Source organism: Protomyctophum parallelum (assembly GCF_964188405.1).
Source record: "Protomyctophum parallelum genome assembly, chromosome: 1".
Lineage (NCBI taxonomy): Eukaryota > Metazoa > Chordata > Actinopteri > Myctophiformes > Myctophidae > Protomyctophum > Protomyctophum parallelum.
Genome location: NC_139697.1, coordinates 29,266,642 through 29,294,635, shown reverse-complemented (window position 1 = coordinate 29,294,635; position 27,994 = coordinate 29,266,642). Strand labels below are relative to the sequence as shown.

The window sequence follows — 27,994 nt, the reverse complement described above, 5'->3', positions numbered from 1 at the left end:
AAATAAAAAATAAATGTTGACTTGCCATCTCATAATTCTGCTTATTTTCCATATAATTCTTGTCAATTAAAATGAGGTCAGGTCAGTTGTGAACATAATTTATACTATATACTTTCATTTCAAAATAATTAGTACAATTAGTTGTACTTAACCACCCTGTACTTAAACAAACCCTATATACAGTTAGTTGGCTTGGTCACCTTGGTTTTTCCCTCTACACCAAATCTCTTCTGCATCACATTTGAAGATGAACTCCTGCCAAGCACAAAACAGCAATCCCCTCGAGAATAGCAGACAGGTCATCAAAGGTCTCCAGCAGATCAGCTACAGTAGAGAGCTAGCTAGTCATATGACGGCTGTGGCACCATTTGATGGAGTGCTGGCTCACATCACCAGACAATGACTCTTGCCTGTTCAGTGCTCACAGGTAAAGAAAGGCTGGCCGTCTCCAATATCATTCCCTCCCCCAGGCCTGGAGCAGAGAGAGGCGTTACTGGGAAACAGAGTCCTTACTGGAAAAGTGAACCCACCTATTTACTGGCAATGGGCAAAAGAAGGAGGGGGAAACTGACCCCCCTCCCTCCCTACCACAACCCCCTGGAATCTGAACTGGTTCTTTGCAAACAGGGATGACTTAAGGTTTAGAAAACAACAGACATAACTACTCATCTTATGACCTGGATACTTCTTTACCACAATGATAACATTGATCACTCTGGTCCAAACGCCTGGGCAGTGGACACTTGACGTGAGCTGTCGTGACTGTTGGAGTAGGCCAGAGTCGCAGATGGCGGACAGCTTTTACATTGTCAGTTTTTACTTTAACAAAAAATTTATATATCAGACAATAGGGTAGAGAGGGGTTAAGTATATGGAACACAGGTCTCCAGAAATCGTACCATGGATGTTGCGATAATCAATGCACTGGAGTGCCTGGGTGGCGGCCATTTTGCCTTCTTTTCCTTTTTACACTTTTTCTTTCGTACGACTTGACCAAAACCAGGAGTTGCAGGAGGATGAGATTCCAAGACCCCCTACTGAAGCCATTTGTTATTTTTTCCGAGCATATGACTAAAGCAAGGAAAACTTTGGGCTCCTGTTTTAAAAGGCCTTTGTAGTTACCCAGTTGCAGAGATCACATTGACAACGAAAGAACTTTGACCTGAGTCCTTACTAAGTCCTCTCATCTCACAGAAATCCTAGCCCTCCATAACATCTCCATGGTTATGACTTCTCCAACAGTCAGAAAAACATGTGTGCATTTACTTGAGGGGCCTCTCACTCCCTCTGCCCTGGATGGCTGGTGTGGTACAGATTAACCAGACTCTCTCCGTATGTGTATGTGTGTGTGTGTGTGTGTGTGTGTGTGTGTGTGTGTGTGTGTGTGTGTGTGTGTAAATCCCGCTCAGCACACGTGCCTGGTCGTCTCCAGGGAACTAGGTGAAGAGCCACTCTGCTTCCTTTGAACTCTAGCCATATGGCCCCCAGTATGGTTATATACTACACATAATGCTATTAATCTATAGGACTGCGTGTGTGTGTGTGTGTGTGTGTGTGTGTGTGTGTGTGTGTGTGTGTGTGTGTGTGTGTGTGTGTGTGTTACACAACATGCCTGATGCTATTACACAAGGACCAAATAAAAAAGGTTACAGTAGTCCCATAACAATAACAACAACTCCAGCTACTGAGAGTATGTGTGTATAATGCAGAGAGATAACACCACATTTTTCAGTCGGTGTGTAAAAGCTAGTGTGTGTGTGTGTGTGTGTCTGTTTACATGTGCATATAATATCATATCATACAGTAAGGTTTGATCCTCAACTCACCTCATTGTCATGATGCTGACAGAAGCTCATTCGGTCCTGGAAGAGCGAGAGCAAGGCAAAGTTGTTCTGCAGCGACTGGGCCAGGGACACGGAGACCCCAGGCTGGCTGGCGTTGCTGTTGGCGTTGGCACGGCCACGGTGGAGGCTCTCCCCCAGGCGCTCGATGAAGTGGTCCTTGGTCAGTCGAACCCGCAGGTGGGCCCGCACGCAGTTGTCGCACAGGTACTCCTGGCAGTCCAGGCAGTGGGAGCTGGCCGGGTTCTCCTCGTCGCAGGAGCTGCACTGGGGCTCTCCCAGGTGGTGCGGGCGCAGGAGGCCGCCATGGGGCCGGTGGAAGCCGGAGGAACCCATGCCCAGGCCTCCGCGGTGGTGGCCGTTCTTGTTCTGAATCTGCTCATCAGAGCTCACGACCACGTCCAGCAGGTTGCTGAAGAGGAAGTTGGAGGAGGGCAGGGAGTCCACCCCGGCCTCGCTGATGGACACCTTCTGGTCACAAGAGGGACAGCGCAGCTTTAGGGAGTCTCCGGGGCTCCGCTGGCTCTCTAGGCACTGCCTGCAGAAGGCATGGAGGCAGGGCAGGACGTGAAGCCTCCTGGTGGTCTGGCCGGAGGAGGAGGAGGTGTGGGAGGAAGAAGAGGAGGTAGAGGAGTTGGAAGAAATCGGAGCGGAGGAACCACAGAGCTCTTTGCAGAGCGGGCACGTCTGCAGGTCCGAGTCTGGAAAAGAGGCCATTCTGCACCGCTACAAACTGACTCAGTTTACAATATAGCTACGTTGCGAGTGAGGATGAGGTATTCATTTGGGATAGATTGTTTTGTGTTTGATAGAAAGCAATCTCGCGTTTGAGGTAGATATGAGGCGTACGGCATGAGGTGTCAAGTAAGTTCCATTAATGAAAACGGTGCTCATTGACGCATGGTTTGTTTCTGTAAAATATAACACTCGACTAATGCAAACTAAGGAGGTAGCCGGTTTACGAAATAATTACTTGAGATGAAGTTCTCCTATATCGTTTAAAAAAAAAGAAAAACTATGCTTAGTCTGCAACGACCATATACAGTTTTATAAGGCGTTTAAGGGTAACATCTTCGTTACTTTCTCAAAAACTTCATGAGAACGGGCTAACATTGCCCGATATAGTGCTTCTCTAGACAAAGTATTTGCTGTACGCTTTTGACGAGGCAGGTTCGTGAAATGAGACTAATCCTGAAAATGTGGTGACACAGACAGGATCGGCGTCGAGGTACTACGAGCTCCGTCTCTCCTCCCCCATCGACTCAACATGACTACGGGGCTCCGCGTACCAAACGGGCCCCAGCGAGAGGCGAGTAACGAATGTCCCCCCAATTAATCTCTTCCAGTTTAGAGTCCGTGGTGTCGTCCTGTTCTCTAATCAACCATCGGGGCCCCGTTCCGCGGCGTCAGGCGTAGCCAGCGGCCGGCGATAGCAGCGATACACCCGGACGAAAAGACCTTAAATTATTCATCAAAGCATTTGCTACACAAGCGACGCGATATCATCGCACGCCCTGCTGAATCCGTTTGGCATTAAAAAAAGGATAATAATTGAACTCCAGGAGCGGCACGGAGTCCAACAAGCGCCTCTTGACGTGCATATAATAATTGTGCACGTATATCGCTCCTAGTGCGAGTTATTACGAAGAGGGCAGGCCACTTTCCAATGATTCCTCCCTATGGTGTCTCTCTCCGAGCGGAGGAATGCATGGGGCTTTTCCACGCAGCTCCTCTCTGGAGGCTCCGAGGTACGAGCCTCCCAGTCCTCCAATAGCAAACAGTGCCCTCTAAACGGAAACCCTCCCGACAGGGTCCTCCACACACCAGGACGAGCAGAATGTCTCTCTGCCGCCGGGTTCTTCTTGAGGTCTCGTCGTGTTCTGTTTGGCCTTTTCCCCCCTTTCTCTCCTTCACTCGGCGGTATAAACATAAACACACTGTTGTGTGTGTGCGCTCTTTACGCGCTGGTCCCGTCTCGCGGACGCGTGTTGGTCAGCCTGCTCCTCCAGCCGCTCTATCCAATACAAGCGAGGGGGAAAAACGGACACATTTCCGCCGTAGGGAGGGAGGAGGAAGGGGGAGTGGTTGCGCGCAAGGCTCGCCCCCGACGGTGAGGGAAGTGCTGGTGGAAAGATCTTGCTGCATCCAGAGTTTTGCACCACGTTCTCCAGCCAAAGAAATCGGTCATTTGGAAGAGCAAAAAAAAAGAAAAGAAAGACTAGAGAGAAGCAGATAAAAATCTGGTGATTTGAGCTGTTTTTACGCTATAATTCTGGAAACTTTAATTTTTCATTAAACCTATAGGATATGTCATCCCACTCTCGTCGTGATCACATGCTGCAGGAATCAGGATGCTAGAATAGAGATACCGCTTGTAGGAAGCAGGGATGAGAAGACAGTGGCACATCATCAATGAAGGTGTCAGCTGATGATGATATAATTCTGGTCGCTACAGTTATTAATATTATTATGGGTGGAATGTAACAAATTACAAGTAGGCTCATTAGTGTAAATCGGGTTTTTTATGTGGGCTACTTCAGAAAATGAAAAAACGGAGCCATGCTTTTTTCATGTTACATTGAGAGACTTGATTGATTTAAATATTTATTAACAGTTTGCAGAATTACAGTACATTTCAAGCACTTCATGGGAATGTGTGCAATGCAATGTGAACCAAGGCTAGGCCTTTCGCCTTTGCAGTTGGATTGTATTTGTATAAAGGTGGCCCTCAGCTTCTTCTGGGTCTTTCAATCCCCTGGCTTCAGTTCAACGAATCTAACCACCTGGCTCTCTTTACTGTAATTCGCCTTTGACAGTTTGGAAAATACTTTATCATATACTGCTCCGTCCTTGTAGGAAGTTCAAGTCGATGTGAGGGTTGCCCTCTTCTCCAGATTACAGAGATATTGCTAATTATGGTTGCGATAACTATTTTCAAATATCATTTGTGTTAAAGTGGTTAAACAGAGTTTTATGCTATATCAACACATTTTGCTTGGGACCCCATGGAACCCCCTCAAGGACCGATGGGTTCCCCGGACCCTGCTTTGAGAACCACTGGTGGTCCATCCATGAAGGATTGCATGTGAAAAGTATATATTTTTTTTTAAATCTGCTCTCAGGAAGGCTGAGGCCGAAACGCATAAGTATTCCCAATAAATGAGAATGTGTGTCTGAGCCAGTCGTGCATCCTTAATTTTGGAGTGCTGCTTTTCCACTTTGGTGGTATTTGATTTTTATTTTTATTTTATTTAACCTTTATTTAACCAGTAAAACACATTGAGACTGAGTGGGAACTGGCCAAGTGGCAGAAATAAAATTACACTTCAATGCTACATCATACATGTCAAATTAGTAGCCAATAATACATCCATGATTCACCTCAAAGTACCTATAAAATGCATACAACAATCTCCAAAGTGATACACTTTAAGTAGCAGGGCGCAAAATTGCAGAAATAATAAATATATACAATAGCCGATACAACGGCTAGTACACAGCCGAACATGTGCAGGTGTTGGACTGTACATCTAAGATGATTCCTTTGAAACTTCTCAATGGAACTTTCAAGGCCAATCTTAGTCTGGACTGCAGGTCGTTCCACAACCAGGGGCCAAAGAAAGCAAGAAATTTTTTACCCCCATCAGATTTGAATGCTGGTATACTAGATAATACTACACACTGTAGCCAGGCATTTGATCGGAGGTTTACAGTACAGAGTACACCATTTTTAACCAAATTGAATTTGGAGGAAATGTAAGGAGGCAGATCACCAAGAATTGCATTATAAATGAAAATATACCAATGATGCAGAACTGCAAGATGTCAATGAGAACCAACCAACTGCAGCATACAGCGTACAGTGATGTGTTCTGAAAAGTGAGTTCGTTATGAATCTCAGTGCAGCATGGTAGTTTGCATCCAGTTTGGCCACGGTGGAGGAGCAAGCAAACCTATAAATGGTATCACCAAACCATGTACAACCCAGATTCGGCACAAACAAGGGACTAAATTATTTTCGCTCCTATATGCCACCAAAATGTGGAACGCCCTACCAACAGTCATTAAGACATGTGAATCCCATGGGCACCTACGGACGGCTGCAATTCGAAACTGGCCCCTGTAAAATCTGAATCCCCCCACCGCCCCCCCCCCCCCCCCTTTCCCCTCACTGTATGTTTCTTTTCCTTTTTTGCTTCCTTTATGATGAATTCCTGTTCTGTTCTTCAACTATATAGAAGTGTCTATTTGTACGTCTCTAAATGTTTTGATGAATTGAACAATGTGGACCCTGTTGTAAACAAGTGTAATGCTTAATTGGGTCGTCCACTCACAGTTAAGTCTTTGTATTGAGTTTGTGCTTGAAATGTACTGTAATTCTGCAAACTGTTAATAAATATTTCAACCAATCAATCAAAAACCATAGTGACTATGGACTATGGCATAGTCCAACTGGGACAGAAAGGGGCAGCAGTGGCTCAGGCGTAGAGTGACCGGATGGGAATCGCAAGGTTCCCAGTTTGAACCTGGGCTCCCCCAAAGTTAGTGTCGAAGTGTCCTTGAGCAAGACGTTGAACCCTTAATTGCTCCCGATGAGCAGGTTGGTGCCTCGCATGGTTTCCTCCGGCATCGGTGTATGAATGTGTGTGTGAATGGGTGAATGTAATGCACAATCTCTGTAAATCGCCTTGGATAAAAGGCGCTATATACTGTAAATGCACCATTTACCATGTACAGAAAGAGACATTTTGTTGCGAGCGGAACACACATAACAAGCCTTCTATCTGTAGAAGAAGCCCAAAGTGAATTTAAGCACAAATTCTTTGCACAAGGAATCAATATAAAATTTAAATTCAGAACCGGAACCAGAAATCAAGGTATTTGTAGCGCTCCAAGCCTCCACCCACTTGATGGGAATTCCATCTATAGTGGAGATCTTCACTAGGGCTGAAATAGCACATGAACATCATAGGCTTTTTTTGTTTTGTTTAACAATTAGGGTTTTTTCAGTTCATGCTGCAGGAAGATGAAATCAAAAGACAGATTTGCTACAGCCACATCAAGCGTCAGCACACAGGTGTAAAGAACTGTAGCATCTGCATGCATGTGATACCTAGAGTGCTTTGATTGACTACAGATAAATACGCACAGAAGAAAGAGTAGGGGACCTAATATTGAACCCTGAGGGTTTCCCTCAGGGTTCAATATTAGGTCCAAAATTACAGGATCAAACACAATGTCACCTATTTTGACACACTGTATCCGACCCAGCAGCAGGTAACAGTTAAACCAGCTTATCGCATTTTGACCCATGCCTAAGATTATTAATTATTATTTTGTATATCTTTTGAGCGGTGCAGCCACTCCTATGCACAGCTTTGTGTCTGTCCGTTTGAGCACGGAATCGATTACTTTGATTGGCTGATGTATGACGTTCTCATGTTAAAAGGCATCGCTCACTTCACTTCACACAAGTGTGATTTGTTGTAGGCCTACACTAAATGACCTGGGGCCTATTTCACGAAACTTGGATTAGAGATTAAGCCGGGCTTTAACACATATCCTGGCTTAATATATCCTGGATCAGTGCTTAACCGGTTTCATGAAAGCTGGTTGATCTTGCCAGATTAACTTAACCAGTTAACCTGGATATGTTGAGGCTTGATTCGGTTTCATGAAAGTGATGCTACATAAGTTACCATGGAAACTAATGCTTTGGATTTAGCCTGCTCCGGACCAGGCTAACAGCCTGGTTTAACCTAATCCTGATGTCTTTACTGTTCATTAAGCAGTCAAACTGATCACAAACCAATGATGTTTTCCAGATTTATTCAATTATTATGGGTTTATGTTGCCTTATTTGTATCGGTCTGCATTAAAGGACTAATTTAAGCACTATATAAAATCAAATAACCAAAATATATAGGCTGCACAACATCATGACAGCTTGTGAGCTTGTAGATCAGCTGCTTTTGGTGAATGTTCCCCATGAATAGGTTTGCTGTCGTGCAAGTGCACGGTTAAGAAGAATTATTATATTATATTATTATTAAAAAAAATTGTAAAAGTGAAAACCACTAAATATTACCATTACTCATTGTTTTACAACATATTACCATTGTAACGTTTCACCCACTACTAGTCCTACATACTTACACCTAGAAACCACATTCAAACCTATTTAGGTTCATCCTACGGTGGACATGTGTGCCTGAAAAGAAATCTTTGAAATGTTTCATCGTTTTAGAAATATAGTGCTTTCAAATTTGAGACATTTATAGGCAGATAGTGGCACTTAAAAAAATCACTTTCACCTAGAAACTCCATTCACACTTTGTAAAATTCAGCTTAATGTGGAGACACATGCTGGAACTTTTTACTTTGAAATGTTTTGCAGTTTCTGAGTTATTTAACTTAAACGCCCAATGCATTCTCAATAGCAATAGCACAAACTTTGGCATGCTACATGAACCCATGACCCGGACCTGTCTGGACAACAACCCCCTTCCCCAAAGGTAGCTCCCTCAGAGGAGGGAGTTATGGCCAAATATCACAATGCGACAATATCATTATGCTTACAATATTAATAATTCTGTTTTAAGTTAATAGTAGTGGTAAAATGTAAACTATATTTTTGGGGTAGTTAATCATTCAGTCTATCCACTATTGAGAGTATGTTCTCTCTTTAATTACAGCAGCAGTATTTATTTTAGAAGCTTAAGTCCTTGTATCAGTAAGTCTTGAATAGATTAGTAAAGATAATGAGATATACAGAAGGGGGCTGTAATGCAACTATTAAGGATGCAAACTGCCATAATACCGCATGAAGAAGAAGGATCAGTAAATCTGTGATCCACATAAGGGGTCTAGAGACAAAAAGCCAGACTGTCTATTAAGCCAGGCTTGCTGATCCCGGCTCGCCAAATCCACCAATTCTGAGCCTCGCTTGGCTTTAGTGGAACGGAATAAACCAGGCTGTAAAGATCAGGATTTAAAAAGCCTGGCTTTGGCCTAAATCCTGGATTAGTTAATCCAAGTTTCGTGAAATAGGCCCCTGGCGACGTGACAAGTCAATGTTGTGAGTTACGTACATGGGACTCAGGTCGGACGTCAAGAACTTCACTGTGACGTGTAAAGTAACTGTCAGAATAGTCTTCAAAATAATTACTGTGGTACTTTTACTTGAGCCTAATATTACTTCACACATCTAATTGGATAGAAGGTATAAGTTAGTGTAAGTGATATTTTGTATTAAAACAAAACAGGTCTACTTGTCTCTCCAGCTCTTTAGTGAACACAACATACTGTATTATGTTCAGGTGGGTCACTCACCAGTCACCACCTGATGATTTTATGCGGTTGATGAATTTAATACATAGGACCACAATGCAAACAAGTCCCCAACTTTTTGTGTTATCCTTTCAGCCCAAATGTGTGACTGTACCTCATGCTGTTTGCATTTCTGTCAAATAAAGTATTCAATAAATCAATCAACCAAACCAATTTCATCCAGTCAGAAGTGAGTACCGGTAGCAATTCATCAGCTTCAATTTTATAGTATTCCAATTTTCTCTGCTCATTTATTTAATCCCTTTATGCTGTATCCTGCATGATATATCTACTGATTGGATAAAATGTGTATCCCGACCTGAAAATGTATTTTCCATTTGCTAAGGAGACACCAATTACTGAATACTCTAGCAAATGATTACTTGAAAGGTTTAACACTTTGCTATTCTAAATTGTGTGTTTTATCTCCAAACCTGCTCCAGTCACAAGTTAATATTCCATAGTAGTGCCTTATAGTGTCTTATATTTCTGTCGCCTAACTTTTGTGACTACAATGAGTCTTGTTTTCTTATGGCTCTGGACCTGTACAAATAACTCACTCAGTGTTTGATCTCACCTCTCATTAACGTTCTAGAATAGATAAAGGGGCATTTCATCTACAATCACAGTTGATTCTGTACGTTATCTCACATGTCCATGAAACTATAAACTGTCATGCACAAATTAATTTGTCTTGAGACATAATAGTGCACCCAGGCATGTCATTAGGACATGTATTCCATGTAGAATTAAATGCTTCGGAGTGAAAGAATGACAATGAAAAACATGGAATAAAGCCTAATTCTTAGCTTCTAAATGATTAATTACAACCAAATTCCCAACTTAGAAAATCCCTCTTGGGAAATCAGTAAACTGAAAATGCAAATGCATTTAAGATGGAATAGCATATTTAAGAATTAATTCTAGTCTTGTGGTCTGGGAAGTTTCAATCAGTACTTTAGGAAGATCAACATATCTCTTCCAGCTATAAATGACAAGAATAAGTGTCAAACATGATGTCACCAAGACAGACAGAGTGGAGCTGCTGACTGACTGCATATTTACATTTAAAAACTCAGTTATCACTCCGTGATAGAGCAAATCATGTAATAATGCTAATTCAGTCTCAACTCCCTTTTTAAGTAAATATCAGTTGGGCTCATCTCGCAACTGATCGTACTGCAACACCCCTGAGCCATTCCTGGTGTTACATTGTCTTGTTCCCAACTTTGGTCACATATTGTGCCACCAGGTGGCTGATTTTTGCAAAACATTTTTGAGTGGTGCAACCACTCCCTTACGGAGCTATGTGTGTGGGTGGGTGGCTAGCTGGCTGTATCTGAGCACGAAAACAGCATGGTTGTTTTTCACCACCTGTGCGCAACCTAACACACACTCAAACACACACGCACATATTAACTGTATATATGATGATTTCGGGTGTGACAGTACAGTAGAGTAGTAGAGGGACCCCCACACAGTAACTGTAATTTCTCAACAGTTCGGACGCAGGGCGGCAAACCGGCACTGGCCCCTTGGCACATTCCTGGGGGTTCCAGTGAGGGAAGCCCACATGGTAACTGTCATTTCTCTGCCATTTCTGACGCAGGGCGGGTCGCCGGAACCGGAACCCTGAGTCTGGAACTTCCACTCAACTTCACACGGGTGTTATTTAAAATATATATAACTCCTGCAACTTTTGTCCCAACATCACTCAAATCAGTACACATGACAGACCTGTCAGATTTGTCATATTTCATCCTTACTGGCTAAGATTGACTTTTAAGTGTTGATATTTACATTTACAGTATCATTGCTAGTGAGTGTTTAGTCTCCCCATCTCTGAAGTTTAGGTAAGAAATACAATATTGTACAATCAGGAGATAGAACTTAAACTGTACAATACTGTCCAAATTCTGGACCAATGGCATGTGCTCAGTTTTTATATGGCCCGCAGCTCCTTCATAAAATGTATTATTTATGGCCCAGCAGTATTGTCATGTGAAATTCATACATTGGCGTGCTTTGAAATTACCTTGGGCAGAGATGTTATTTCTCAGAATGTGTAACCATTCCTAATTGCTTGTTCTTTGTGCATTGTTGCGTTTACAGCACAGAATAGTGACTTACAACTTATATCGTCTTCATTGTTCCCTCAGGGATATTCATCTTCACAGTCTGTTCAACAGAAAAACAACCATATAGCGAAGAACAACATAGAACCAAGACAATACATGAAGTCCCCAGGATAAACAAAAATCACACCCGTGTGAACTGAGTGGTGCAACTCCCCTCTCTCGGACTCAATTTCCAGTCCACACACACCAACTGTCTGAGTCGGGTACCCTGGAACCACCAACTTCTTTAACCACAACAAGGATACAGTACTTATATATCCCAGCATCACATTTCAAGTCTTAAATAAATAAATCTCTTGTGGTTTTCCTCTGGGCACATTTGTCTGTTGAATAGATAACAATTGGTTAAAAAAAGAAGAAAAAAAAGAAGCAGGAAGCGAGGGCAAGGACACACCCAGCAAGAGCACTGTAGCGGGAGTCTTCACATCATCTACACTTTAGATTCTAAAGGCTTAGGCTTATACGTTGTCGTATGGCCGCGTTACTCTTTGAAAATACTGAAATAAAAAATATGGCAGGATTGCAGTTGAAATTGAAAAGTAATTTTTTTTGCAGAAATATATTTTTTATAGAAGAACATGTCACAGGTTTTCTAGACAGGACTTAAACCAATTTGTCAAAAAAAATGAAAGAAAGGAAATGAAGAAAAGAAAGCGGGACCCCAGCTCTCTCGTAATCTTTTGTGTGTCAGATACTTGAATTCGTGTCAAACAGGCTGAAAAGATTGCCTCCTTTATCTCTGAGCCAAATTGAAAAGAGCAACACAGTAACTGGGACAAAAAGAGAGATACAGGGTTGATATGCAGAGGCCTCCAAGGGCAATCTAAACAGGAGAGAGGGGATGAAAAGAATGAATGGGGAGAATACATGGCAGAGGTTATGCTAATCCATCAGAGCGACAAACATTTTGTCCAGATGGACTCTGCCCTGTGGAACATCATGTTTCAGTCACACAGGCCTTCAACATCTGATAACATCCATTCATACAAACCGATGATTTCATATGATGCAGATCAAAGAATGCATTTGTTAAATATTGTACAAAAGAAAAAAATGTTTTACAGAAACTGAACAGCAGCAGCTCAAAGATGAACTTGGTAATAGTCACATCCAATGAGATCAGCCTGGAAGAGAGGAGACTGTACGTGATTAAGGACAGCACTGAAAATGAAAGGATACAGCAGTTAATTTTCCATTTATTTTGCCGTATTATCTTATTCACTGTTGTGCAACTGCTGAATGCAGGTCTTATTCACCTAATGTATGTCCCACAATCATGATTCAGTTTTTAAAAGACCAAACTACACTACAAACATCTCAAATGTTACATGACATGTAGCAACATCATTTTATTCATTTTTTAATAAGAATTTGAAGATTTTCAGAAAACTTTGATTAGGTTTTAAAGGCCTTTTTAGAATCGGCCTCAGGTCTAAATGGTTTAACAAATGTGCGTGCAAAATGTAAAACGGAGCACTTCTGCAAACTGTGGAAACTAGCCAAAAATCTGAAAGACCCATTTTGTTTGACTATAGAGATACTGTGTACCAATGTGCATCTTTTGGGGGAAAGAATCAGTAGGAGTACGGTCCAAAAATGTGTTTTGCAAAAATCGGCCTCCTGGTCGCACTATAACAGGCCCATGTGAAGAAAAAACAAAACAGGCAGAGGTTCTGCTCTGGCATCCAGGGAGTGTGTGTGCAGTTTAGCTGCGATCAAGCCAACAGTGCCGGAAATTAGCAAAGCCTTTCGGCCTGGTGGAGTAAGGTGGCTAAGACCCTGAATGGATATTAAGGATACTGGTGTTGCCATTACTAGTATAAACACAGGGGAAGGTCAATCAAACCTGAGTCGAGAAAATAGTATTGTGAACTGTAAAACATTCTCTCACTCACTCTCACTATACAGCTCCTTCTAAAAAAAAAATATATTGTGCAAAAGTTAATTTTCTTCTGTAATATAAATCAAAACGTGAAACGTTCATAAATTCTCAATTCATTGCGCATAAAGTGAAGAATTTAAAACCTTTTGTTTTAAGATTATGGCATACAGCTAATGAAAATCAAAATATAATATTTCACAAGACCACGTAAATATAATAATCATAGAAATGTCGACCATCTGAAAAATATATTATTGTATGCAGTCAATACTTGGTCTGGGCTACTTTTTTGAACAAATTATTTCATCAATGGGGTAGTATGGACTGGAGGTGATCAGCCTGTGGCACAGTTGAGGCGTTATGGAAGCCCAGGTTTGCTTTGATAACAGCCGCAAGTTCATTTTTATTGTTGAGTCTTATGTCTCACACTTTCCTCTTGACAATACAACCTATAGATTCTCTGTGGGGTTCAGGTCAGGCCAGTTGGCTGGGCAATTAAGCACAGTAATACCATGGTCAGTACACCAGTTACTATTAGTTTTGGCACTGGTCAGGTGCTTTTCCTTTACAGCTCGATTTGGCAAAACGACTAGTAATTGGTGTACTGACCATGAATGGTATTACTGTGCTTAACTACCCAGCCAACTGGCCTGACCTGAACCCCACAGAGAATCTAGGTTGTATTGAGTCTTACGTCTCACACCTTCCTCTTGACAATACAAATCAACTGGCTGTTATCAAAGCAAACCTGGGCTTCGGTAACTCAACAGTGCCACAGGCTGATCACCTTCATGCCATGCCCAATTGATGAAATAATTTGTTCAAAAGTAGCACAGACCAAGTATTGACGGCATACTTTAATATGCTTTTCAGATCATCGACATTTCGAGAAAAAATATATTCTAATATTTTGAGATAGGATTTTTTGATTTCCATGAGCTGTATGACATAATCATCGAGAAACCATTTTGGACTGATGCCAATTCCAAAAAACGCCTAAATCCTGATTTAAGTATCATAAAAAAGAAATAAAAATTACTTTACATACTGTACAGATCCCCAAAAGGGGTTCCTGCCCATAATGGGTAAAACAAAAAAAAGGTTTTAAATACTTCCCTTTACGCACAATGAATTGAGAATATATGAAAGCTTCACTTTTTTAATTATATTACGGAAGATATACGCACGCACACACGCACGCACGCACACATCAACCTAACTGTAAATCGGTCAACCAAACTGTAAATCAATTAAGTCAAAGTTTTATTTTTCAACTTTCCCCTGAAAAGCAATACAAACCAAAGTTGTTCCAGTGAAGAATGTAGTTATAAAACAAATTGAAAATAAAAACTAGTCCCTGCTCTGGAAATGGCCAAAATAGTACTTCATAACATGTAAGCAACTAAATGTTATCAAAAACTTCAAGGAAAAGTATGACAGGAGCTATTTATTTTCGTCCACATAAAGTAATATAAAGCTCACATTTTTCCAAATTCTGGGGTAATTTAATTGAACACTCCATATTTACTACTACTGTGTAGTGTCAGTTTTTTTTCTTTCTCTCAGTTTTATTTTTAGCCTTTCCAAGGTCTAGTCTTAGTACTAGCATAACACACAACGCTACCATAAAAATAAAGATAACTACCACCACCTAGTGGATGTTGAAGATACTGATCTTGTTGCTGTGTATTATAAACAGTGACAATCAAATGCCAATAGAGGTTTAACTTTAAGTAAATGTTTATTTTCCACTGAAAAGCAATAACCGAAAAAACACTAGTGGAAGAATGTGAATATTAAAACAGAAAATATGTCCTAGTGACTGCTCTGGAACTGCCCAGCCTATTTTGTTTCATAACATGTAGTCTTTTTTTCTCTTTTTTCCTTTCTTTTTTTACAAAACAGTAAAACCTAGTCTCACAAATGTACTACCAGATATGACCGGCACACTAAAATAACTTTAACTCTAATTATGAAGCCAATGAAATAAAGCTCCTATAACATTTTGAACGGATACAGATATTTACAAATATTTAAATACAAATAACACACAAATGTCAATTGACAAAACGCAAAAGAAAAAAAACAATGTTGTGTCATCCAGATAATTTTCTTATTCTGCAAAGTGCTTCATTGCTACTAATGTTTTTGGATTTAATTCCTGGTATTCTCAGAGGCACCAGAAGTTTCTGGAATGTAAGCAGTTTCCCAGGAAAGGAATGCGAGTATTTCTGGGGGTGGGGTCGGTGTATGTGTGAAGGATGGGTGGGGTTTGGGGGTGTTAGGCTAGGAGTGTGTCCAGAAAGCTTTGGCCCAGGGGCTTTGGCGCAGCCAGCATCGAGCTTTATTCGTGTCCAGTATGAACACTTGCTCGCGACTACCAATGAGCTCTGTACGGTCCAGAGTTAATATTAATCTGGGGCTGGGAATACCTGCTGCAGAGTAGATGCGGTTCGCTGCTGAGACGTATTCCTTCTCACACTGGTGGGTCCTGGTAGGAGAGAGAGAACAACATGTGATTGCATTTCAGAATAACATTTACAGTATAGCCGGATCTCATCCACAGAGTAAAAACAAAAAAGGATTAGAATTGTGAGTTGTCAACTTTCTTCACCCCTGCAATATAATAATAAACCACAGTGAAGTGAGGGGCGCTCTTATCATACATCACATTCCGTGCTTGGCCAATCAAATCATTTCCGCTGGTACACACAATGAAAAAGGATTGTCCACACACTGCATCAGCTCACAGGAAACTTTATTTAGGCAACAACGTTTCGACCCTTATGGGTCTTCGTCAGCTGCAAGGTACACACAGACACACAAAGCTGGGCATAGGAAAATAGACCACAAATAAATTACTGGAGCACTCAAATAGGTCTGCATGTTTTAAGTGCTGTGTTTTCATAGTTTCCTCACAACCTGCCCATCTCTGCCCCGAGTCTGAGCAACTCATCAAGACCTGCGCTCATCCAGCTCCAGTGTTTAACACCATAAACTCCTCCTCTCTGGCCCAATCCATGGCCCCCACATGCTGCAAGAGATCCCCCATTGTCCCTATCCCAGAGAACGCCTCTTCAGCCTGCGTAAACGACTACCGACTGGTAGCACTGTGGTGGTCATGAAGTGCTTTCAGGTTAGTTTAGGATTACGCCTGCAACTAGTGTAGAGGGAAGTAGGGGAATGCTCCTAATAGTAATAATGTTAACTACTTTAGTTTCATGTTCATTCAAATTGTTTTACTTGAGCTCAGTGCATTCTTCGGGACTAGTGTGGTTGAAACTTAAGTACTTGGATGCAAGTCTGCAGCCATGTAACAACTTCATATTTGGGAAAGTCTGACGTTCCATTGATGACATCAGTGTGGCACTCCATATCTGGACATAAACGGCAGACAGACAATTTGTGGAATGTATTATAAATAACCAATTAGTGCTGTACTTATCTTTAGAGTACCACCAGGCTCGTACTGTCGAAGCACGGATTCAATGAATGAACTGAGGTAGAGACCCAGTTCTGACTCGGTCACAATTAATATGGGATCTAAGAAGAAAAGGGTAATTCTGTCCCCTCGCCCTGACGCCCCCACTGTGGCCCACATACTGCAAGACCTTGAGCGTGCCACCCCCAACGACCCCATCTTCAGAATCCTGGAGGACAGCGGTCAAGACTCTGGCAGACACCCAGACAGCGACGTGGAGTCCAAGTACCAGCAGAGCCGCCACTACCTGGAGCTTAACGAGAGACTTCTGGAGGTCAATGGTCAACTTATCCGCCAGACGGAGGAACTGCGAGCAGCTGGAGATAGTCTGGAACACGACGTCACCGAGGTCAAGAGTGGACTATGAAACACGTCACAAATGGGCTAGTGCACTTGTCCAACACTCATGTTTCTCTGTTCACAGAACCAATACTTGTGATGGGTGGCACTGGAAGTCTAACGGTGTCAAGTGACCACACTGTCATTGAAGAGCCACAGGTTTGATGCCAGAAACAGATGTGTGCTTCAATGGGCCGTTGAGCGAGGCATTGACCTCCCACGTGCTCCAGGGATGCTGCTCAGCCACCTCACCCCTCTGATTAACTGGGCAGATACTCATATGACATGGTGTTGATATACAGTAGGGGTGGGAAACTTTGTCGATGGTGAGGGCCACTATATTTCCACACTCACTCCAGAGGGCCACAGCGCATATTACTGTCGTAGCAAAAATAGCTGATCTACTAGCTTGAAATGCATCGCACTGCGGCACGTTTTGAGCTTGTAGATCAGCTATTTATGCTACATTTGAATTGAAATCCAGAATAATGTTTTGCTATTTTTTAATTGGAATCCTGAAAAGTAACCTTTTTATTGAATTTCAAATGCATTTAGTTATAGTTATGTTAACTTTATGAACTGTTAATATAACTACATTGGACACAAAAAGACAATAATATTTTAATACTAGTCATTAAGAAATTAAAGCGGGTCATGTTTGAATGTTTGGAATTGTAACAGCTGCAATCAATACTATATCACTATTCTGATATTAACCTGCAGGCCCCATTGAGTGAAGGTGGGGGCCGCATGTGGCCCCCGGGCCGCCAGTTTCCCACCCCTGATATACAGTATAAGCTAATGCCATGCGAGTTAGCCCAGCATCTCATACAATATGATCATTTTCTTAGGGTATAACGAGTAGGACGTGTCGGTTGGATTCACACCCAGAAAAGTCCTGAACAAAGTAAAATAGAGGGAAGGGTCTCTGCAGATAACATTCACTTCTGGTGGATCATAAATTATGAGTCTATACATTGCATGGGACACAGATATGGAATAGATCATTTCTGGAAAACCACTGACCCTCTCATTTACTTCCATTTGGCATTTAGTGCCCACAAAGCTGGCTGTTTAACTGAACTCTGTGTGCCTGGGATTCCAGACTGCCAAGAACCTAAGGTTGTCAAGATGGGAAGACACATCTAACACCCTCACCAAGAGGCCCCAGGGCCCTCCGTCAGTAAGACCAAGGAGATGTTGTGGAGTAAGCAGATCCAAATACCTCCGTGTGCACATCACTTGTGCCACCTGTGACGATGCACACAGACACTGATGAGGAAGGCAAGACGATTTCATTCTCACAGAATAGAGGGTATGCGCATGCATAAAGTGAGTGGCAAATAGAGTGGCAAAGTGAGTTTAACGTCGTATAATGCAATCATATTGGACTTTTCCGTTTGGATGTATGAGCAGTCAAGGCCAGAAAGTATTTTTTTGGCACTCAGTAGGTGTTCCCGCATAAATTACTGGTTTGATGACGTCAACATCATACCCTCTATATCCTGAAATAGTTCTACTCAACTATGACACGCATGTTGCATGTTGATGGTGACCATCACCATTTGGTAGCTGCTCAACTGCCTGTGCAGAGTTGAAAGAATGTTGAAGGACCCCCAAGTAATTGACTGTTTGTGCCACTCGATCATGTAAAATGGCTGCACTGTCACAAATCCTACACAAAGCAACACAAAGACATTTCCCTTCAGAGCCCTGAACAATACACCCAACTGCCTAAAAGTTCAACTGTCTTTAACCTCACCTGAGGGGCGCTAGCCCCTAGTTGCCCAGCTGTGTGTGTGTGTGTGTGTGTGTGTGTGTGTGTGTGTGTGTGTGTGTGTGTGAGAGAGAATTTTAGCGATAATTTGATTGGCTGATCACCCCATAGCAATGATTTGATTGGCTGAGCAAAGTACATACTGAGGATAATGAATGATATTGATAAGAGTGCCCCTCACTTCACACGGGTGTGATTTCTACACTTTCTTACTACCTTACCTGTATTATAACCAATTTTATAATATAATATTTTGTACTTTATATGTTGGACATTACTTATAACAGTCTGACAGTCTCTGGCACCAACCTTTCAGTATGTGACAAGTAATTATTTGATTTAAACTCCATTTCTTCTTGTAGCTGCAACTTTGTATCTCAAAATTCAAACAGTTCCGCCCTTTATAGTAGTACAAGTACAGGCAGTCACACAACTGAAGTCATGCAGATGTCTGCACGGTCATGATCTGGTGATTATAACATACAGTACCTAGAGTAGCATGCAAGTGCAGCCACAAGGCACACAACATTTTGAAGATGCTGCATGCAAAGTTGCAGTTTTTATAAAGATAGTAAAATGTTAGAGTAGCTTCCAAAACTAACAATTAGCCCAAAATGTACCTTTTTAGAGTGATTCTAAGTATGAGGGTTGTGTCCGTGAGGTTTTTGAGTATGGCAGTTGCATTGAGCGCGATGAACATCTCAAAGACCAAGGCCAGTTCCTCCTCTTCCAGAGAACAGGGGACAGTAAGCTGCAGGAGACCAGGGGGCGCCGACACATCAGGGTAATACCCCACACTCAGGGAAGCTGAACACCCCAAGTGAGAAATTAGCAATGTCAGATATGAATGCAACTAGCCATCATTTACTTCAACATAATCGATGCAATACAATTCTAATAGTTTTTAACCAACTAAATCGATTTGTATGATTACCCAAGATCATACAACACACTGCGATGAACTGTGGACTTGTAGATCTGTCATTTTCACCATTTGTTTTAGAAAGAATAAGAAAAATTATGATATTGATTGTTTGATAGTTGATTAGGTTACACCTAAATGTTCAAATCTTTTACATGTTAAGGTGACGGTCACAATGGTGACGGTGCCGCACAGCGCGCGCCTTCCTCGTCCGCTCCGTTGTTGTGATCGCCACTTTGGAATATTTTTGAAAACTTTGACAAGTGATTACACCGTTTTAAAGTGGATTTTCATGACAAGCAACTCGGTGGTCGGCGCAGTGGCTGTTCAAAGGTATCTTAAAACATAGGCAGTGAAGCCTGAAACACGAACACATAATCCCGGCAATAAAACTGTTAAATTCATTGCAAACACACGTTTATGTTTCTGGTGACTGATAGTCATTCTCATGAGGCTAATTTTTTTAAATGAAATAAATTGAATATAAAATGTAAATAGAATTACATGGTGAAAAGGTAGTTTGAAGTTACAATGTGTTTATATAAGAAAATGGTAAATGGTGCATTTATATAGCACCTTTATCCAAGGCGCTTTACAGAGATTGTGCATTACATTCACCCATTCACACACCGATTGCGGCGGAATACATGCAAGGTACCAACCACCATATCGGGAGCAATTTGGGGTTCAGTGTCTTGCTCAAGGACACTTCGACATGTAGACAGGAGGAGCCGGGATTCGAACCGCCGGCCCACGAATCATTGGATGTCCTGCTCTACCTCCTGAGCCACAATCAGGGTGTGTCTGACAATTTATATCTAAATATTGAATACACTATTACACTCATATATATATATATATATATATATATATATATATATATATATATATATACACACACACATACATACACACACACACCTCAATGTGTAAAACTGGCTGTTTTGACCAAAATATAAATTTGAAAACTGATTTCAGGCAAAGTATACATGATTACAACATGCTTAAACATTTGACAATTATGGTCCAATATTTCTACAATTGCAACAAATGCTACAAAACCTGTATATTCAGTCATTTTGGGGCATAAACAACAACTTGAAGGATACAATTAAGTCAGATAATGATGTACCATGAATGTTCACTCACATCCACATCATGTATAGCTTACAGAGTAGACTTAAGACAATTTTTCCAATATTCTATTTTTCAACATTGGACAAAAAAAAAGCCAATTTTACATTGAGGTTCCCAGATGTCCCACCTACGCTGCATCCAATTTCCTGAAATACGCCATTAACGGTGAGGGTGCATGTGCAGAATTCTTACTATAACGTCAAGATTATAGCATCAACTTATGTTCATATTATTTTGTCCTCGCTAATGCTCATTAGAAGCATTTGACTCAAAACCACTCTCAAAGGCCCGGACGGTTAGCTCAACCATCTGGGCACCTAGGGTGCTAAGCCAGCCGGATGGCGTGCCACGGGTTCGACTCCCGAGCTCGACGGCCTTTGCTGCGTGTCACTACCCTTCTCTCCCCTTTCCCGTTTAATTACAAGTAAGACGCGCAAACGCGTGAAGCGAACGCAGCTCGTGTGTGTGTGGTTGTGTGTGTGTGTGCTACAGCTGCGCCCTGTGTGTGTGTGTGTGTGTGTGTGTGTGTGTGTGTGTGCGTGCGTGCGTGCGTGCCACAGCTGCGCCCTCTGGTGGCGGGCCGGTGGTGTAACAGCGTGACACCACAGCGTGACACACACACAGACACTCAGCCCCTGCTGTCATAGTAAGTGGCTCACTGCGTTCGCAACTATACCCTATCAATAAAGGCAAAAAACGCCCCAAAAATATATGTAAAAAAAAGAAACGCTCTCAAAGGGCATCTACGGACGGCTGCAATTCGAAACTGGCCCCCGAAAATTCTGAATTCCCCCATCCACCCATCAAAGACAGAGTTGGGGGGACAAAATGGTACAATATGAGCATTAGTGAGGACCAATTATATGAAGATACATAAAGAAATTGTGAAGTGGTCCTATGGACATCAATAAATGTTATTGTCTCACAGCTTCAGCAATACATCGTATATGACCACTATAGTTATATACGGTACTACAATCAATGGGAGCAGTACTTACATTTGAAGACTTCCCGGGCCTGATTCCAGCGGTTTTGCTTGCCCAGCTTGATTAGCAGAATCTGCAGCAGAGCAGTGTCAATCCCCAGGTTCTTGGAGAACATGAATAGTGCAGTGTCTGCAGCCACAATTAAGACCTGCTTGTTCAAGCAGTGTTGCAGGTGCGAGTTCAACAAAACACCATACTGGGATGCATCTATATGATCTGCAGATAAACACACATCACACTTCTTTTCACCATGACATATTGTATGAGACAGACAGAAGGTGTTGATTATGTGTGACCTCTCACCAATAGGTTCTTTAAGTCCAGGTAGGTTGGAGTAGACATTCAGAGCTTCTCTGTGAGAGGTTGCCTTAGCCAGGCATACCAACACATTTGTCCTTCTATCCAGGTCCCAATCCTCACAAGGCCACAAGCTTGAGGTCAGAAACCACTCATTATCTAAACAATTGAAAGGGAACAACATGAACCAACACATTTAGTGCCGGAAGTGCATCAAAATAGAAGCTCCGGGGTGCCAGAGTTGTCTGATCGCTTTTACTCTGAAAGCCATGAACCGGAAACACTTTCCTAAAAAAGTTGACTTTACAAAGAGACCTCACATCCCCGAACATCTTAATTATTTTTTTTACGCTCCAAAAAACGTTCATATTTTGCGGGAGAGACGGATGAGGAGCAGAAATGAAGCGCCAGCATATCGATCCATTCATCACCACGGAGAGCGCCCTGGATTAGGAGATACGAGTCATTCTTTCCGCCGCGCTAACATGGGAGTCAATGACAAGCTAATTATTGCACTGAGCGTTAGCATACGGAAAGCGAAAAGCGAAATGCCAAAAAAAAAAATAGGAAAAATTCTGAATATTCTCATCTCGCCCCGCGTCGCTGGGACGTCGCTAGGACATCCACAGACGTCGTAGGCACTAATATTTCGGGATCCTTATGACGGCCTCATGCGTCCTACGAACTGAAACGGTTAAAATAAATTAATAAAAAACGGTCATTGGCATACCTTTGCCTGCTGAGCCACAAGGTGATCAAGAACGATCAAATCATATCTACAGCTAGACGTTTGCTTTCATATCTGGTGGGACTGCAACTCTCAATTATTTATTTGCTTAATGGGGGATAGGGGCAGGCGCATGCCAAATATAGGCTCTGGCCTGACTGCGTGTCTCTCCCCCTCTTTCCTATCCATCTTCACTGTAACTATCAATAAATGCACAAAAGCCAAAAACAAATCTCTTAAAAAAAATGATCGATTATTTTATTCAAATATATATATAGATTTTCAATCGATTAACTGTTACCCCCCTAATTCCTGCTGTGCAGCAGCAGTGATATTGAGAAGTGTTGTGGTTACCTCGCAGTACGTTGAGTGCTCCCTCGACACTGTCACACTTATGGAACAGCTCAGTAGCAATGGTGACCAGGCAGCAGCGTGACGCTCCATCCTCATTCCCAAAAAGACCCTTCAGCATCGAGTACTTGAGCTTTAACCTAGACAGCACCTCTACCACTCTCTTACCCTAAGAGCAGACAAGCAAAAAAAAGAAATCATGCCTAGCATTCCAAAAACAGTCGCCTATACTATAAGAATGGTAACCAATGTCTCCCTGCTTGGCCCTAAGCATCAACCGGCTGTTTTCGCCCAAATCACACAGGCTGGGGCAGGCTACATCATAAAGAAGTGGGTGAAATGAAGGGTGTATTCATTCATTAATTCCTCCGCCACCGCCATTGTTTTATTCTTATTTTGTCAACCCATGGTACCCACAATGTGTGCAGGATGTAAACAAAGACTGGATTATCAGCTAAATCTGATAATGTGGGGGCTAGACTTGCTTTTTATTATTTTGATAAATGAATGTCCTATTCCCTCCAATATCTCGGATAGTTGTACTTAGGACTACGATAACATGCCTAAAATATGGACACCATTCAAAGTGGTTACATGAGTCTGTAGATTTTATAGTATACATATTTAACCAATAAAAATAATTTACAAGAGCTTGTGACTAAATAAAAATGACGTTAAATCCATGGAAAAAGATCCATGAAAAGTAACAGTTTTCGACATACAGGGTTTCCACCCGACAGTGAGGATATAAATTCAAAAGTACTCTGTTCCATCTAAAAAAAACACACCAGTGTTGTTTTTGGCAGCTAAATTAGATTTTAGTTTTAGTCAGTCTTTTGAATGGTTCATTTAGTTTTAGTCAACTGGAATGTTTTAGTTAGTCGATTAAATATCATAAGATGTTAGTCGACTAAATCTACAGTTGATTTAGTCGACTAAAATTTATTTTGTCTGGCCTTGATGCCATCGTAATGACTGATTTTACACTGAAAATAGCCGATCTAGAAGCTCACAACGCGTCGCGCAGCGTTGTGAGCTTGTAGATCTGTTATTTTCAGCATACAACCAACTGTAAAATAACTTATACTGGATCTCTTGTCCACTAGTCCCTTCCTAACATTTTAATCTAGTTTTTATTTCTTCATAGCTTAAGTTTTAATTTCGTTTCCATTTAGTTTGTCAGTGAAAAACACTGAAGCACACAGACTACTTGTTTACCTGAGCCCACTGTTGAGTTTTGTGGTATCTGAACAGGAGAGAGACTCCAATTCTGCCTATGAAAACCTTGATCACGCCATCATCACTTTCATCCTGACAAGCTGAAACAAAAGTACATTAACATGCATTAATTCATCAAGTTATTATAAATGAGTGAATGTGAACGCTTACATATGCTGCATTTTACTTACGTAAGACAGTTCTACCTGCTGCTGTAAATCCACTCCTACTGTACATATTGTACAGTAGGAGTGTACAATGTATGTATCTATGAATGCCATTTGAAATGTAGCTCTCACTTATAGCTGTCCAACACTGAGCTACATTATGTGTATGAAAGGCGCTTTATAAAAAAAACATATATATATATATATATATATATATATTAGTACCTGTCTCTGCAAAGGTAACAAAGGGCTGAGCTAGTTTGTCTTTGGTCTCAGATAAGAGCGCTATGGCGATTTTGCCACTGATGCGCTCCAGCTCACTGGTAACCTGGCTGGACTGGCAGAGTGACTTAAAGGACACCCCTAACTGCTTCCAATCTTCCTGCTTGGCACACCGCTGTTGAGTATACACACACACACAAAATAAACAAATTACAAGAGAGAAACAGCAAATATAGCCCTTTCATCTTCATGGAACACTGCCACAAAATGATAAAAACAAACAAAAGCAGGTAGCCAACTGAATAAGGGAACTAACCTCTACTTCCATGATGGCATGGTTCAAATGCAGGGCCGTTGGAGTGGACAGGCTAGTGGATGAGAACAAAGAACATTTGTGGCTTGTAACATGTGAAAAGTATCAACATTGCCCTCTGTGAAAGGTTGATACATATAGCCAATGTTTGTATCTCTGTAAACAATTGTATATGACCTACATTATATATTGTAATAACAAGACGGATGTTAAATTACAGTAGATTGATAGATGGGTTTAAGAAACGTTTTAACTCACTTTCCGACGAGGTCGATACAATCCATATTCTGCACTGGGCCAGCATTTACTATCTGTAACGCATGCACATAAACACACTCAGACTGAAAACCTCCAACCAATACACTGCATCTCAAAGTGGATGTGATGATGTGCAAGTGGGGTACCTTTGATGCAAGCTGTGTAACTTGAGGTACAAAGGCATTGAGGCCTTTCTCTATCACAAAGGTCATGAGGGCCTGCACGAAGTCACGGTCAGGCTAGCAAGTGAAGAGAAAAGAGAGAAAATGAATACAGACGGCTTTTTGTACATTAAAAGGCTATATCTAATTATTAGCCTTCTTAGTTTGTGTCGGGTAGGTCAACACCTATCTGACTGAAAACTAAGCAGGCTAAGCTTCATCTTATGAATCATTTGATTTTGAGTATCTGCTGATACCGATTTGTCCCGAGCCAATATTTATATTTTTACAGAACACTCATGTCATATCACAATAGTACAATTTCCAAAATCACAGACGATATCCAGTCCAATATCATGATATGGATATAATATTAATGCCCTGCCCATGCACCAAAAAGCCATTTAAAACAGTTGTTGTACCATTGCTGTCATGTCTGTGTCACCGTTATAGAGTTGCATGATTATGGCAAAACATATTATAGGTCCATAATGAGTCAGTCATTAAAATCATTACCTTTTTAAACAAAACTAAAATCTTATCTTAGTGCACAATTATTCTTATTTTGACTAAAAGAAAAAGGAAAATTATAAGGTTTTCACATTCAGACACATGGAAGCCGATGTTTTGGAAAACCACAAAATCTGCCCCGATTTCCGATCACGTGATCGGATCGGGACAACCCCAATTATAGTACTTTTTTTTAGGGGCGCTAACCCCTCCTATGCCCAGCTTTCCGGATTTGTGTGAACAAACATTGGCTTGCGATTGGCTGACCACCCTTAGCGATGATTTGATTGGCTGAGCAAAGTACATATTGAAGATAAAACTGAGGGCAGAAAAGTGAAATGCCAAAAGTGATTGGGCGGAATGACATTTGTGATGATTTGATTGGTTGAGCATGGAATGTGATGTGTGATGATGTATGATAAGAGCGCCCCTCGAAAAATGACATAAAAATTGAGGACGCCACAATTGATCCAGTCAACACGGACGAGGAGCTGTGTGAAAACCATTGCACCTCACCATTACATTTAGTGTCAAGCCGATCAAGTTGATGACAGGGAAGATATCGGCCACCAAGCCAGCTTTGAGCAGCGCCCACAGGAGGGACCTGAGCACAGGCATGGAGAAGTACACTCCCATGGGGTTGCTGCTGTAGTAGCTGGTGAACACAGCTCCTGCAGAACATCAACATGGAGAGATTGATAGGGAAGCAGATAGACTGGTGGTTTATGAGTGAGTCAGAGATATTGAGCAAAGAACTCAAAATCATTTTAAAGACTCTGTGCTGGCAATGTCCCACTCTTGGCGAAAAGGCTGGTATTTAAATGGACTCACCTGCTTTCTGAAGACAATTCTGAATATGATAATTCATGAACATCTTCATGGCTTCAAAACAAAACTAGGAGAGAGAAAGCACACCTTTGTTAGAGAATCAGAAAGTAGTGTGAACACAATTAAGGTGTAGCATATTGTCTCTGTGACAAAGCCAACAAGACACCAGAAACTTTCCTGAAAAGCCCCCCCCCCCCCCCCCCCCCCCAAGCATCTAGTCATCATCTATCTAGCTTATACTTCAACTCCATGAACGTTCATTTTCTTTGTCAATTTTAATTATTTATCATTTTAGTTTGAAGCTACTAATTTTATCTACAGGCCTTCCATCAAGCTAAAATAACAAACAAACACTGCTACAAGGCCTTCAACAATGTTTGACAATTGTAGTGTAATTGACTTCCTCATTTGGCAGACAGTGTCCCCTTGTGGCTGATCCAATTCCTTTGCAGTGAACAACTCATCAACCTACCAAACATTTGTTTTAGATTTTGTTGCTATATCTGTACTCATTACTTTAAAAAAAAACACTGTTGCAAAATGTACATACTAATAAAATGATGACATACAGTACAAAATAGCTAGAGTATGACATACAGTACAAAACAGCTAGAGTATTACATTTCATGGCTGGATGCTGTCTATTGTACCCTTCAATAACTGTATAAGCTGCCAGGGTTAGCCAGATTACCTTCTCATCCCCACCAACGGGCTCATGCCGGTACCGACAGCTGTTGTTGTACGTGCAGCTGTTATCACTGAAGTAATACCTACAATACTGAAAGGGAGACAAAATGAGTTGATGCTACACTGCTTAAATGCTGTAAGTGATATTGTTTCGTTAAAACAGAATGTTTTGGTTTTTTAGTTAAAGCTATACATTCTTCGAGTAATCATTACTAGTGTTTGTTCAGTAACAGGGGTCATCCCTTTTGTAAACATATATACATTTTCAGGAGGGTCACCGATTTCATCCACCTATTTATAAGTTTCAATTTTATACTGTTCCATTGAAAAAAGACGGAGATCCGGGCACTCAAAATATTTAAAAGAGGAGAATAATCTTTATTAAACCAACATGTTTCGACCTATACCAGTCTTCATCAAGGC

General features: G+C 41.5%; 3 protein-coding genes across 4 annotated transcripts in view; 1 reads left to right on the top strand and 2 right to left on the bottom strand.

Moving 5' to 3' along the window:
* trim71 (tripartite motif containing 71, E3 ubiquitin protein ligase) overlaps nt 1–3,752 on the bottom strand; it is a 39,193-nt gene extending 35,441 nt beyond the window's left edge. Inside the window, exon 1 of the mRNA XM_083768306.1 lies at nt 1,827–3,752. Coding sequence (XP_083624432.1) covers nt 1,827–2,558 — 732 coding nt within the window. The 5' untranslated portion in view covers nt 2,559–3,752. The remainder of the gene's footprint in view (nt 1–1,826) is intronic.
* Nucleotides 1–27,994, bottom strand: part of rpl14 (ribosomal protein L14) — a 143,006-nt gene that overhangs the window by 11,988 nt on the left and 103,024 nt on the right. The window lies entirely within an intron of this gene.
* On the top strand, nt 16,727–17,038 carry LOC310865869 (UPF0449 protein C19orf25 homolog; the record flags this gene model as incomplete). The annotated part of the gene is made up of 1 exon (XM_083775077.1): nt 16,727–17,038. One exon carries the CDS (start codon nt 16,727–16,729, stop codon nt 17,036–17,038), a length of 312 nt encoding a protein of 103 aa, XP_083631203.1.